The 13,404-nt window shown below is 42.8% G+C and overlaps 1 protein-coding gene across 1 annotated transcript; it reads right to left on the reverse strand.

Moving 5' to 3' along the window:
- LOC110506618 (ATM interactor) lies at positions 1 to 13,350 on the reverse strand. The gene is made up of 4 exons (XM_021586364.3): positions 12,992 to 13,350; positions 7,223 to 7,348; positions 6,664 to 6,863; positions 1 to 5,103 (listed from the first exon to the last, which is right to left on the reverse strand). Exons 1-4 carry the CDS (start codon positions 13,220 to 13,222, stop codon positions 3,324 to 3,326), a joined length of 2,337 nt encoding a protein of 778 aa, XP_021442039.1. The 5' UTR covers positions 13,223 to 13,350; the 3' UTR covers positions 1 to 3,323.
- Positions 13,351 to 13,404: the final 54 nt, after the last annotated feature.

Genomic DNA, 13,404 nt, shown 5'->3' on the forward strand with positions numbered 1-13,404 from the left:
AACCCTTTATGAAGAGTTTATTATGAGCGTCTGCTGAATAGTACCAACAAAACAAACAGCGAGAGGCAACCTTTATCGACCCTCTACACATTCAGGCAACTGAAATACAACAGATAAGACCGCAAACAGAAATGCAACTGAAATAACTTACATTGGCACCAAAGACTGCATGCACTCCCTACTGAGAAAGACCAAAGCACTGAAGTCAACACCCCATGTAGCACGGTTAGGATCAATTCCATCTCAATTCCAATTTTCTTTCAAAATGAGGAAAATTGGGAATTGGAATTTGGTTTACTTTCTCAATTGCCTGGAATTAAAATGAAATTGACTTCAACCCTGCCATGTAGTCTACTGTACATGTTTTTTTTTATTTTTTTTTAAAGCTAGGCAGTTTCTCCCATCAGCGCTATTATAATCAAGTTGAAGAACGATAAATGAAATAGAAAGTGTTTTCAGTACAGCACAATACATTATGAAATGTGGTTGAGTATGAAAGTCTGTTATAAACTGGAATGAAAGAGTCCTGTTTCGATGACTTTAAGATGCAGTGCAAAAACGAAGCCATGTTGTGTAGTATGGGGACAGTGTCATGTAGGCTACATTCTGCTGTTTCTGGGTACACTTCTTCACATATTGATAGTGTACCACAGTAGGGCAAATGCTGCCTTGGAAAAAAATACTGCATTGCATTCTTAGAACCTGGATGTGTAACACAACACAGGACTTCTAACATATCTTGCAAGAAAATGTTTTTGAAAGTAGAGGGACAGGAAACAAACATACAAATTAAAAGACACTTGAGTTTTCAAAGTATTCTTCCAAGACACCCTCCACAAATAAATATAAATGTAAATGTTAAATAGATTTTGATCCTGAACTTCGTCCTATCTCTTAAAGCTGCTTAGTGCATCACTGACCAATGGAAACATAACAAAATACAATGAAAAATACTTGGTTTAAGGCACCAACATAACAAAATACAACATGGACAAATACCCAAAACTTGAAGAGCTCTTGTAAAGTTCACATTCAATAAAAATGTCTCAACAAATGTGTTTCTTGAAATTTGAATGGGGTGCATGTGCAAATTAGGTAAAATATTGTAATGATACCAACAGCTAGCTTTGACCAATAAGGTAGGCTTTAGAGTATAGTTCAAGAAAATGTTGATAGAAATTGTAATATTGTCAGTTTATGTTCAGTAACGTTTAGTGGGGTTGTTATACAGTACCTTCAGAAAGTATTCACACTCATTGCCCCCCCCCCCCAAATGGTGTTACAGCCTGAATTTAAACTGGATTAAATTGAGACTTGTCACTGGCCTTATCACAAAACCCCATACTGTCAAAGTGGAATTATGTTTTAGGAAATTTGTACAAATTAACATATGAAATGAAAAGCTGAAACGTCATGTCAGTAAGTATTCAACCCCTTTGTTATGGCAAGCCTAAATACACTGAGTAAAACTGTGCTTAACAAGTCACATAAGTTGCATGGACTCACACTGTGTACAATAAGTTTATAACATGATTTGTTTTTTAAATGACCACCTCATCTCTAACTTCCACACACAATTATCTGTAAGATCCCTCAGTCAAGCAGTGAATTTCAAACACAGATTCAACCACAAAGACCAGGGAGGTTTTCCAATGCCTCGCAAAGAAGGGCACCTATTGGTAGACGGGTCAAAATAAAGAAACCAGACATTGAATATCCCTTTGTGCATGGTGAAGTTATTAATTACACTTTGAATGGTGTATTCCTAACACAGTTGCAGGAGAGGAAGGAAACCGCACAGGTACTTCCACATGAGGCCAATGACTTTAAAACAGTTAAGAGTTTAATGGCTGTGATAGGAGAAAATGGAGGATGGCTCAACAACATTGTAGTTACTCCACAATACAAAATATGTGGCAAGGCAATTCACTTTTTATTCTGAATACAAAGTGTTATGTTTGGGGTACCACTCCACATATTTTCAAGCATAGTGGTGGCTGCATCATGTCATGTATGCCTGTAATCATTAAGGACTGGGGAGTTTTTGAAGATAAAAAAGAAGCGTAATGGAGCTAAGCACAGGCAAAATCCTAGAGGAAAACCCGATTCAGTCTGCTTTCTATCAGATACTGGGGGATTAATTCACCTTTCAGCAGGACAATAACCTAGAACACGAGGCCAAATCTACACTGGAGTTGCTTACCAAGAAGACAGTGAATGTTCCCGAATATCCGAGTTACAGTTTTGACTTAAATCTACTTGGAAAGCTATGGCAAGACCTAAAAAAGGTTGTCTAGCAATGATCAATAACCAATTTGACAGAGTTTGAAAAATTCTGAAAATAATAAATAGGCAAATGTTGCACAATCCAGGTATGGAAATCTCAAAAGACTTACCCAGAAAGAGTTGTAATTGAAAGGCGATTCTAACATGTATTTACTCAGGGGGTTGAATACTTATTTAATGCAGAAATATTCATTATATTTTCCATAACTGCTCAATTTTTTGTTCCACTTAGTCCCACTTTGTAACAACAAAATGTGGAAAAAGTCAAGGGGTATGAATACTTTCTGAAGGCACTGTATATGGTGGACATACACAATCACAACGTAATCACAGTGACTAGAGAGTAGCTAGATCCTCATAGTGTTTCTCTACAGTGTTGTATCACTTCAGCACACTGTGCTGCTATACACTTACAGCCAGCTAATGAATAAGTCAAAGACCATGACAGGCTAGTCTGCTGACGCGGTGACCCAGCTTATAGGTGGGTGGCCCTGTAACAATAGGGCAATTCTACAAGACTGCACTTCACAATCACATGTCAACAATGGTAGTGCGGCAACTATTTTAGAGTTTCACGAGTATATTTGTGCCACATCAAATCTGCCAGAAGCCATTCAATAGCAGAATGATTAAGGAAAGGCTCAACAGGCATTACATACTCTCTTACAGCAAACATTAGTGCTCAAATTTTAAAACATTGTAAACGGACTAAACTGGCTTTTCAGACAAAATATATATATTTAAGTAGTAAGACGCGCAAATAAACATGTAAACAAGGATGGGAAATCATATCCATGAACTATAATAAAGTGCTTTCGAGCTAGCATGAGGGAGATGTCTGGACATGTTATCCTAGACATGCTACCCTTCTGTAGAATGTCCTAAGACTTCAAGAAGGCTCACTTCTACACCTAAACCTCCAGTAGTAGAGGGACAAAGACTGTAGAGGATGATGAGTAGGATCCCAGGACCTCCTGGACAGAAACCAGAACCCCATTGCGTGGACTGAGGAGGTGTGTGTGGGGGGTGGTGGTAATTCAGCTGTTGGGTTTCTCAGAGTGCTGAAAGAGAGCAAACAGCTCCTCACACGTCTGCGTCTCTACCGAGCTGAAGTGGGACTCCATGTTCCAGGCCATGTCAGCTGACAGGAAGTCGTCCATGACTGTCTGGGTCTCGTTGCTGGTCAGGAAGAGGTTTCCGAGGCCCTCAGAAGATGCGTCGGTCACCGTCTGAGTCTCCGTGCTGCTCAAGAGCCTGGCCTGGTCCCCCTGGGACACGGAGGGAAGGGTGTTGGAGTTTGGTGTTGGTGTAAGCGGTCGGTGGAGGTCGGTCTGCGTCTCAGTGTCAGAGGACTCTGTGCTCATGGAGAAGCTGGACTGGCGCAGAATGTTGCCCAGGGGCATGTGGCCTCCGGCTTTCAGCAGGAAGTTGAGGTCCGTCTGGGTCTGGGTGTCAAACATCTCCAGTTCCAGGTCGCTGGCCTGGCTCCGGCCCGGCCCCTCACTGTTTCCCAGGCCCTCCAGGAGGAGGAAGTCTGTCTGTGTTTGGATATCCAGGACCTCCAGGGGTGTGTCGGCCCCCAGACCGCTCAGCTCGCTCTCCTCCGTCTGGGTCTGGATGTGGGCCGCGTTCAGGAATTCCTCAAAGTCAAAATCGATGCCCGTGTGCTGTTCCTGAACAGAGCACAGACCTGACCCACAGCCTATTGAAGAATCCATCTGCGTCTGGTGACCGGACAGAGAGTGACCTGACAAGATCTTTTCCAGATCGTTGAACAGAGCCAAGGTGGTCTGGGTTTGGTTGTCCGCCACGCTGCCCGACTGGAGATCGTCTGTCTGCACGCCAAAGCACATGCCTCCTGCTGACTTGTCGTGGTCATAGAGACTGTTACCGGAAAGGGGGTTGTCTACACCGTGGGTTCTGAAGTGTCCGTCTGTCAGTGCCGTCTGTGTTGAGACACTGAGGGAGTAACTGTCGAAGAGGTCTGAGCACATAGCCTGGTCCATCTGAGCCCTCTCTTCTGACCCAGCTAGGACAAGTCTGGTCTGGGTCTGCTTGGTAATGTAGGGGGACTGGGATGGGGAGGAATAGGGGCAGGGCAGCTGGCTGAGGGTATCTGTCTGCGCCCCGATGGTGGTGGTGGCTTTGGCCTTAGAGGGGAACGTCTGGGTCTCTACACTGACCGGCAGCAGGACCTGAGCACTCACACTAATATCTGTCTGAGAACACGATGAGACCGACGACTCACCAAAGGGGTACATCTCCGTCCCCACCCTGACCCCCATAGGCATTCTGGACAAGTATGAGATGTCTGTCTGGATGTTGGTGGAGGTATTGCTCCCCCTGGTTCCTCCGGAGTCATTGCCAGAGCCCACTGACTCCAGACTTACCTGCACCCCCATGCTGACAGGCCCCAGACTGGAGCGGGAGACAGGCGTGCTACCCCTGAAGCACAGGGTCTTAGGGTCTAGGTGAGGCACCATGGACTGGGGCATGAGATGGAGGGTGCTGAAGGAGCCCTGGCTGTCCACAGCCAGCACCACAGACCTCAGAACCCCGCTCTCTGTGGAGGGGAGGAGGACGGGGAGATGGGCCAGCTGCATCACAGGGAAATTCACCAGAGCCACTTCGGGCTTGGGTAGAAGGAGTTTCTGGAGGTGTTTAGGGGGGTTGTTGTGGCAGACCCTGTCTGAAGGGAGGGAGTCCTCTGAGAGTTCTCTGTCTGTTTTTATGATCTGACACATGAATTCACTGGGCTTGACTTTTTCTGCTCCACTTATCTGTCTCTCCATCTTCCGCTTTTTCACTGGTGGATACCTGCAAACACCGGGCGGAGGAGAGAATACGTCAAGCAGACAAAACAGCAGTAGGTAGTTCTAAAGCTTTGACAAACACTAATAAAAGCAAGGTGCAGTGGCAGCATCGTTGTGCAGTCAAATTCAAGGTCTGTTCTCAAGCCACGTTGTGCATGCAGGCGTTTGTCCCAACATGATCTGTTATTGAATAATGACATGGTTTACTGGATAAACTGCATGACACTTGAAGACGTTGAGCCTCTCTGCCACCACGTGTCCACACCATCTTTAAGTCCCCTCCAACAGCATGTCCAACCAAATACAATACTTATTTAATAGAAACCCATTTGAATGTCATGTGTAGACTAATGCTTTTAGGAGCATCCACTGCCGATTCAATGACACCACATGGAAGTGACTGCAATATGCAAGGAGGAAGGATAGCCTACCAAGTGAACGTTGGCGCCTTGCACAACGCATGTCTCAATCTGTCCATCTGGCTTGTCAAAATCCTCTGTTTCAGTGTCTAATTGTTTGTCCACTTGTCTGTACCTCCATCCTTGGTACAGTAGCTAGTTAGTCAAGCATTTTTGAGCCAACTACTGAAACAGGCAGTAGACTAGAGGAAGAGTAGGGAAGCACGATTATTTCATCTCTTGAATTCCTCCTTAGTGGACATTACTGTACATTCTATTTTAGGGAGATTCATGTAGCATAAAATCATCATTCTCCACTGAGTCATGTGCATGCAGCGATGTGTCACAGACTGGCATGCGAACATTTTGTGGGCCTGTTCCAGTTGATACAATGCTAATTTGCTAGTGAGAGCATGAGCTCAAGATCGCCTGTTTCTCTTCCTGCCTGGCTAAGTAGAGAGATCATTGAAAGACGACGTGAACCAACCTCCATGCGTAGCTAATGTGATTTATGGAGGATGTTTTTTTGTTGGACAATGTCTTAGACAATGCTTATATGTCGGCTTTGTGTATTTGTGTATTTTTTATTTTAAATTGGCCAAAACCCGTCAATAACCTGTTAATGGAAACACTGCCCTCTAGTATGATATCCAGTACACACAGTGAACAAAACATTAAGAACACCTTACACCTTTGCCCTCAGAACAGCCTCATTTCGCAGGACAAGGTGTCAAAAGCATTCCACAGGGATGTTGGCCCATGTTCACTACAATGCTTCCCACAGCAGTGTCAAGTTGACAGAATGTCCTTTGGGTGGGGAACCATTCTTGATACACACAGGAAACTGTTGAGCGTGAAAATCCCAGCAACATTGCAGTTCTTAACACAAACCGGTGCGCCCGAAACCTACTACCATACCCTGTTCAAAACCACTTCAGTATTTTGTCTTGCCCATTCACCCTCTGAATGGCACACATACACAATCCATGTCCCAATTGTCTCAAGGCTTAAAAAATATTTTTTTTAACCAGTCTCCCCCCCTTCATCTACATTCATCTACATTGATTGAAGTGGATTTAAAAGCTGTCAATAAGGAATCATAGACTGACCAGGTGAAAGCTATGTCATGGAAAGAGTACATGTTCCTAATGTTTTGTACCCTCTACCTGTGTTCTGTGGGGACCTCGTGGCCGGTCCTGTAGATATGTGACAGTAGCGCTGCTCTGCTGGCGTAGGGGCAGCCACACGTGCAGCAGTAGGTCCTCCCACAGTCCTCTATGTGGCGCCTCAGGTCCCACTCTGTGCTGTAGCCGTTGTTGCACTTGGAACACTTGTGCTTCTTCTCTGCATGCATTTTCATAAAGTGCTGGATAGAGCAGAATATACATCGGGCTATGAGAGGAAGTTACTTGTTACATGAACTGGAAAAATACAATAAAGGAATGTATTATTCCCTTCTTGTTCACTCCAATTTCCTAGTTATACTTCAAAAGCCTCTCTATTGAGACATAATTATTAGACACACTTTCCAATAATTTACAATCCCCATCCACCATCAGAATCTCAGGGGAGATCCAAAGCAGGACCCGAAAGTGATTAGGGGAAAACCCAGGAGGAAATGTCTGTCTCAGTCTTTTCATTCATTAGACAATCCGCATGAGTCTGACTCAGCCAGGCTATCTCTGTCATTATACAGATCTTACACTGAGTGTAGGGATGTGGTACCTGTTTAACCAGGGAAAACTGGGAGAAGGGTCTGTTGGGGCCTCGTGGACAGCCCTCTATGGGACAACAGTAGAGCTTCTGGGAGCCCTTCATGTCCTTCCTGATGGTGGGGTTGACAAGACCGTCCTGTGGAGAGAGGATGAATGATTAGACTGATATTAAAAGGCTTAAGATTTAGTGTCATCTGTCAGCAGTGAAATAATGTAGGCTAACCAACCACATTTAGAAAGGTAGGCCATCAGACAACTCTCAAGACCGCTGAGCTAAAGGCTAGGCATTAGTTATACTTTAGTTAGAAAGACTAAAATCCTCTCTCTCGAAAACATCCAGCCGATGGACACGCCAATTATCTTTTGTAGAAAACCATATGAATGTCAAATACAGAGACAAAGGTGGTCCAGATGGAGGGTCCACATCTATGACTTTAAAGAGGTTCAGATGAAAGTTATTAGTTTAACAGCACATCGAGTTTGTGCTTTCCAGTGTGCTACATCACTCCACACTCCTGGCAGTCTCCAGATAGCCGTGCCGAAGCAGCTGTCAGCAGCACATTGTATTAACTCAATGAACAACAGCATGCTGCTTATGTAAGAGTACAGCAGACACAGAGCTTGGTATGACTCACAGGCCAGATAGACCTCAGCATCGACCCATGTGTACAGCCTAACCATCATTACTAGCACTGCAGTATTTCACTGGCCAAGGTCACTGGCCAAGGTCACCTAGCAGGCTATATCGACTGTGTCATTAGTACAGTACTAGTAAAAGAGACGTTTTGATGGAAGTTAGGCTAATATACATAAACATCCTGCATAGTGCTAAAATGATCTGTCTTCACAGTAAACAGACACAGTGTATCTTATATTATTGTAAAGGTTACGTCAGAGGCATACAGTTCTGTATCGGCTACTTGCAGCAGATGAGCAGGTTAACATTCAGACGGTCTGTTCTAGGCTAGAGCACAGTCCCTGAGCTGCTCTCCATGACACTATTATGTCCCTTCCCAGCAGACAGACCAGGCACAGTGCATTGCCAGACGGTGATACAGGCAGGCAGGACAGAGATAGCTTTGTTTCTGTCTGCTACAAGACAGCCTGGGTAGGGTCTGCTGAGCAGCATCGCTACTAGGAAATGCAAACTGAAAACATGCGAGTTAAACATGTTAAGTGACTCACTGACACCTTGCATACAGCCATTACACAAGAAGTGTGACTAGTCTAACACTACAGCCTGCCTAGTACAGAAAGCTATTATTTGAGTACGATTTGTAATGTTCGGAAGTGTGTGAAATGAAATTGATTGCCGTGTTACACACACATCCAGCCGTTGGCCAGCAAATTTGATACGGCAGTTCAGCCGAGTTAAGGCACAGTGAGTGTCCAGTGACAAACGTGTTATAACTAGAGGTCGACCGATTAATCGGAATGGCCGATTAATAAGGGCCAATATCAAGTTTTCATAACAATCGGAAATTTGTATTTTTGGACACCGATTTGGCCGATTTAAAAAAAAAGTATAGGCAAGTCAGTTAAGAACACATTCTTATTTTCAATGATGGCCTGGGAATGGTGGGTTAACTGCCTTGTTCAGGGGCAGAACGACAGAATTGAACCTTATCAGCTCGGGGATTCAATCTTGCAACCTTACGGTTAACTAGTCCAACGCTCTAACGCTCTCTTATAAAAAAAATCAATCAATGATAATCACTAGTTAACTACACATGGTTGATGATATTACTAGTTTATCTAGCGTGTCCTGCATTGCATATAATCGATGCGGTGCGCATTCGCGAAAAAGGACTGTCGTTGCTCCAACATGTACCTAACCATAAACATCAATGCCTTTCTTAAAATCAATACACAGAAGTATATATTTTTAAACCTGCATATTTAGTTAATATTGCCTGCTAACATGAATTTCTTTTAACTAGGGAAATTGTGTGACTTCTCTTGCAACAGAGTCAGGGTATATGCAGCAGTTTGGGCCGCCTGGCTCATTGCGAACTGTGTGAAGATTATTTCTTCCTAACAAAGACAGCCGACTTCGCCAAACGGGGGATGATTTAACAAAAGCGCATTTGCGAAATAAGCACAACCATTGCACGACTATACCTACCCATAAACATCAATGCCTTCCTTAAAATCAATACACAGAAGCCTTCCTTAAAATCAATACACAGAAGCCTTCCTTAAAATCAATACACAGAAGCCTTCCTTAAAATCAATACACAGAAGCCTTCCTTAAAATCAATACACAGAAGCCTTCCTTAAAATCAATACACAGAAGCCTTCCTTAAAATCAATACACAGAAGCCTTCCTTAAAATCAATACACAGAAGTATATATTTTTTAAACCTGCATATTTAGCTAAAAGAAATCCAGGTTAGCAGGCAATATTAACCAGGTGAAATTATGTCACTTCTCTGTGTTCATTGCACACAGAGTCAGGGTATATGCAGCAGTTTGGGCTGCCTGGCTCGTTGCGAATTAATTTGCCAGAATTTTACGTAATTATGACATACCATTGAAGTTGCGCAACGTAACAGGAATATTTAGACTTTGGGATGCCACCCGTTAGATAAAATACGGAACGGTTCCGTATTTCACTGAAAGAATAAACGTTTTATTTTCGAGATGATAGTTTCCGGATTTTACCATATTAATGACCGAAGGCTCGTATTTCTGTGTGTTATCATGTTATAACTAAGTCTATGATTTGATAGAGCAGTATAACTGAGCGATGGTAGGCACCAGCAGGCTCGTAAGCATTCATTCAAACAGCACTTTTGTGCCTTTTGCCAGCAGCTCTTCACAATGCTTCAAGCATTTCGCTGTTTATGACTTCAAGCCTATCAACTCCCGAGATTAGGCTGGTGTAACCGATGTGAAATGGCTAGCTAGTTAGCGGGGTGCGCTCTAATAGCGTTTCAAACGTCACTAGCTCTGAGACTTGGAGTGGTTCCCCTTGCTCTGCATGGGTAACGCTGCTTCAAGGGTGGCTGTTGTCGATGTGTTCCTGGTTCGAGCCCAGGTAGGAGTGAGGAGAGGAATGGAAGCTATACTGTTACACTGGCAATACTAAAGTGCCTATAAGAACATCCAATAGTCAAAGGTATATGAAATACAAATAGTATAGAGAGAAATAGTCCTATTATTCCTATAATAACCTCAACCTAAAACTTCTTACCTGGGAATATTGAAGACTCATGTTAAAAGGAACCACCAGCTTTCATATGTTCTCATGTTCTGAGCAAGGAACTTAAACGTTAGCTTTTTTACATGGTACATATTACACTGTTTTTGCATTATTTAAACCAAATTGAACATGTTTAATTATTTATTTGAGGCTAAATTGATTTTATTGATTTTTATTATTAAGTTAAAATAAGTGTTCATTCAGTATTGTTGTAATTGTCATTATTACAAATAAATAAATGTAGTTAAAAAATATATATTTATTTTAAAATCGGCTGATTAATCGGTATCAGCTTTTTTTGGTCCTCCAATAATCGGTATCGGGTTTGAAAAATCATCATCGGTCGACCTCTAGTTATAACCCAAATCATCTCTCTTTCTGCATCAATGAATAAAACAGAACAAGCCTGGCCAGTGCGTAACAGCGGAGGCACAGTAAGCAGACTGTGCTTTCCTGACTGGTTGAGTAGCGTTAGCCCATAACTACCTTTATTGTCTATTTATGAAGGCATCTTCTGGCCGGGGGAGTTCTGTTAAGAGCCCCGACGTGAGTTCTGAATCTTAATACGCATTTTGGAAACATAAGTAACAAATATTTCATATCAGTGAGAGATCGTTTAAAAAAACTAAAATGTTAAATTACTAAACACCTTTAAATGGTTAGTGTTCCCACGCGGCCATAGCGCCATGTTACAGCCCTTGTATACGGAACACTGATGCGACCATCTGTGCTAACTAGCTATCTAGCCTGCTCGAACATCTGTGTGTAAGGTAACTGAGGAGGAAGTGTAGTTTGAGGGCGTATGGATCTGTGCAAACATGCTACAGTAAATGTATTTTACTGAAAGAGTATTTCTAATTGAAATGAAAGATAAGTTCCATATGTTTTGAAAACCATATCGCAAGCGATAACTGACGTTTCTAAATATTAAAACAGAGCGTTGGGATTGTAGTCACATGCTCCCACCGGTACTTATAGCAGGGAACCTTTGTGATAAGGCAGAATGCTTTGGGTTTTCAAAAGCAAGGGTATAGTTAGTTGCCTCTACTGGCAGCCCCGTCACAAAGTCATAGACATCTAAGACTACGCTCACTTGACACCATTTTGTTCAGATTGACATTGTTTCCTTCATGAACTGCTGCATAATGTATCTTCTCCTCCATCTCTCATTCTCCTGCATTAGGCCCAGTTGAATTAGTTCAATATTGAGAACAGTTAGCACTTGAGGAGCATGAAGTGCTTTTCAGACCTAATTCAAATTCAAACATTCAACTTTTCTTTTTTTTTCCCCAAAGAGCTCAGTCTGTAGCAAGACAAAAGACAGCTAGATCCCAGCAGAGAACAGCATTCATTTGGGGGAAACTGGAATCACTAGGACTCCCACAGGGCAGCAAGACTAGGCGAGGACAGTGCATACATTTCAGTTAAAGAGGAGGACCATTGTCTCCAAGACATTTACTGTAGCCAGTATTCATATTTAGGCTAAAGACAGTGTGACATTAGTCAGACTGATTTGATTGCACATCTTGGGATTAGCCCATCTTCTTCAGCCATATAAACATGAATTCACTGAGGGTTATTTTAATTGCTCGAATTTCCATAATCTTCTAGAAAACCAAATGACTCTCAATAATATTACAACGTTAGGCTATGTGGGCATGGAGACAAGTATATTTACATGCACAATAATAATTCGATATTAAACTGAGTATGGCATTAGTGATTTAAACACCTTACGCCGATTTAAGATAAGCAGAGTAAGGTCATAATCGAAGTAAACCGATTAAAACACCTGGTTTTCGGAGCAACCTTCGAATTAAGGCACGTAAACAGTTTAATCGGCGTTCCAGCGGTATGTTTGATCTGCGCATGTGCCAGCACCGGTAGCGCAAGCCTCCCTCATGCGTGAGTTCGGAAAAACTGAAAGTGTGCATCTTTTCACATACAAACATTATATGTCCTAATTCAATATCAAATCGTATTCTCAAATTAACATGGCCACTGTGGTAGAACGTTTATTTTTATTGCCGATTTTTTTGCATTTATCAAAAGTCCCATCATCAGCATAACTTCAGATGTGTTTATGTAAACCGGATTATTACTGAAATCGTTGTTCTTGCAAAGCATGTAAACGTTTTAAACGAACTATTATATTAATCTGAATATCCACAATGTTCGTGTTATTGTGCGCATCTAACCGTGTGGGTTTGAACATATATTTGTATGGCTGACATGTAAAGGCAGTACAAGAAGGCTAGTTAATTTAACATTAGCCAGGATAATCAGTCTCATGCAGCCATGATCTTAGCCTAGGATGATAGTTCAAATGCTTTAAGCAATGTTTCACAATAGTAACCAAATAACGTTATCAGCAATATACAGTTGTAGCTAGCCAACTTCAAAGAACTGGCCTCAAACAGTGCACGATGACTTGCCGTTTTCCCAATAAGCATGCCTCTAAATACCTAACGTAACTATTTAGCGATACAAGCCTCATTAATTGAAAAATAGACGTTTTGGAATATGTCAGTAGCCTCTTTGGTTAGCTTGCAAATAGGCTAACAAGCTAGCTACCTTTACTCTGTGGGACTTCACGAGATGCATGTTCAGGGCTGGCGTGTTCGGTAGAATCTTGCCACATCCTTCTACGGTGCATAGGATATTGGTCCGCACTTCTTTGGTGAGCTCCATGATAGACGGTTTGATAATCTCCCGCGTCGGTGCAGGGGGCTCTTCGGTGCATTTTTGACTGCCCGTGGAAGCGTTATCGTTTCGGTATGCTTTCCCGGACGCAGAGGCAGCCATGTTTCTGTTGACAAGTCACCAAACCAACTGCTCCTCAGGCAGCAGAAAAGCTGCTGCAAACAAGCCAGGAAAATATGGTCCGGAAAATACAAGGACGCGGCCACTTCCGGGAGATCTTTCTTAGCAACAGACAGCCACTCCCACACAAGCGTCCTGGCAACATCAAAGGGCTGGCAAGTGGC

The sequence above is a fragment of the Oncorhynchus mykiss genome, chromosome 26 (assembly GCF_057628025.1).
Source record: "Oncorhynchus mykiss isolate SJ-2025 chromosome 26, ASM5762802v1, whole genome shotgun sequence".
Lineage (NCBI taxonomy): Eukaryota > Metazoa > Chordata > Actinopteri > Salmoniformes > Salmonidae > Oncorhynchus > Oncorhynchus mykiss.

Bases quoted from the DNA above. Each gene is read 5' to 3' on its own strand.
- LOC110506618 (XM_021586364.3), bottom strand. From the start codon at position 13,222: ATGGCTGCCTCTGCGTCCGGGAAAGCATACCGAAACGATAACGCTTCC. The intron at 6,864-7,222 runs GTACCACATCCC...TGCTCTATCCAG, and splicing joins AGTTTTCCCTGGTTAAACAG to CACTTTATGAAAATGCATGC. The intron at 5,104-6,663 runs GTAGAGGGTACA...CGGTGTTTGCAG, and splicing joins GAGGTCCCCACAGAACACAG to GTATCCACCAGTGAAAAAGC.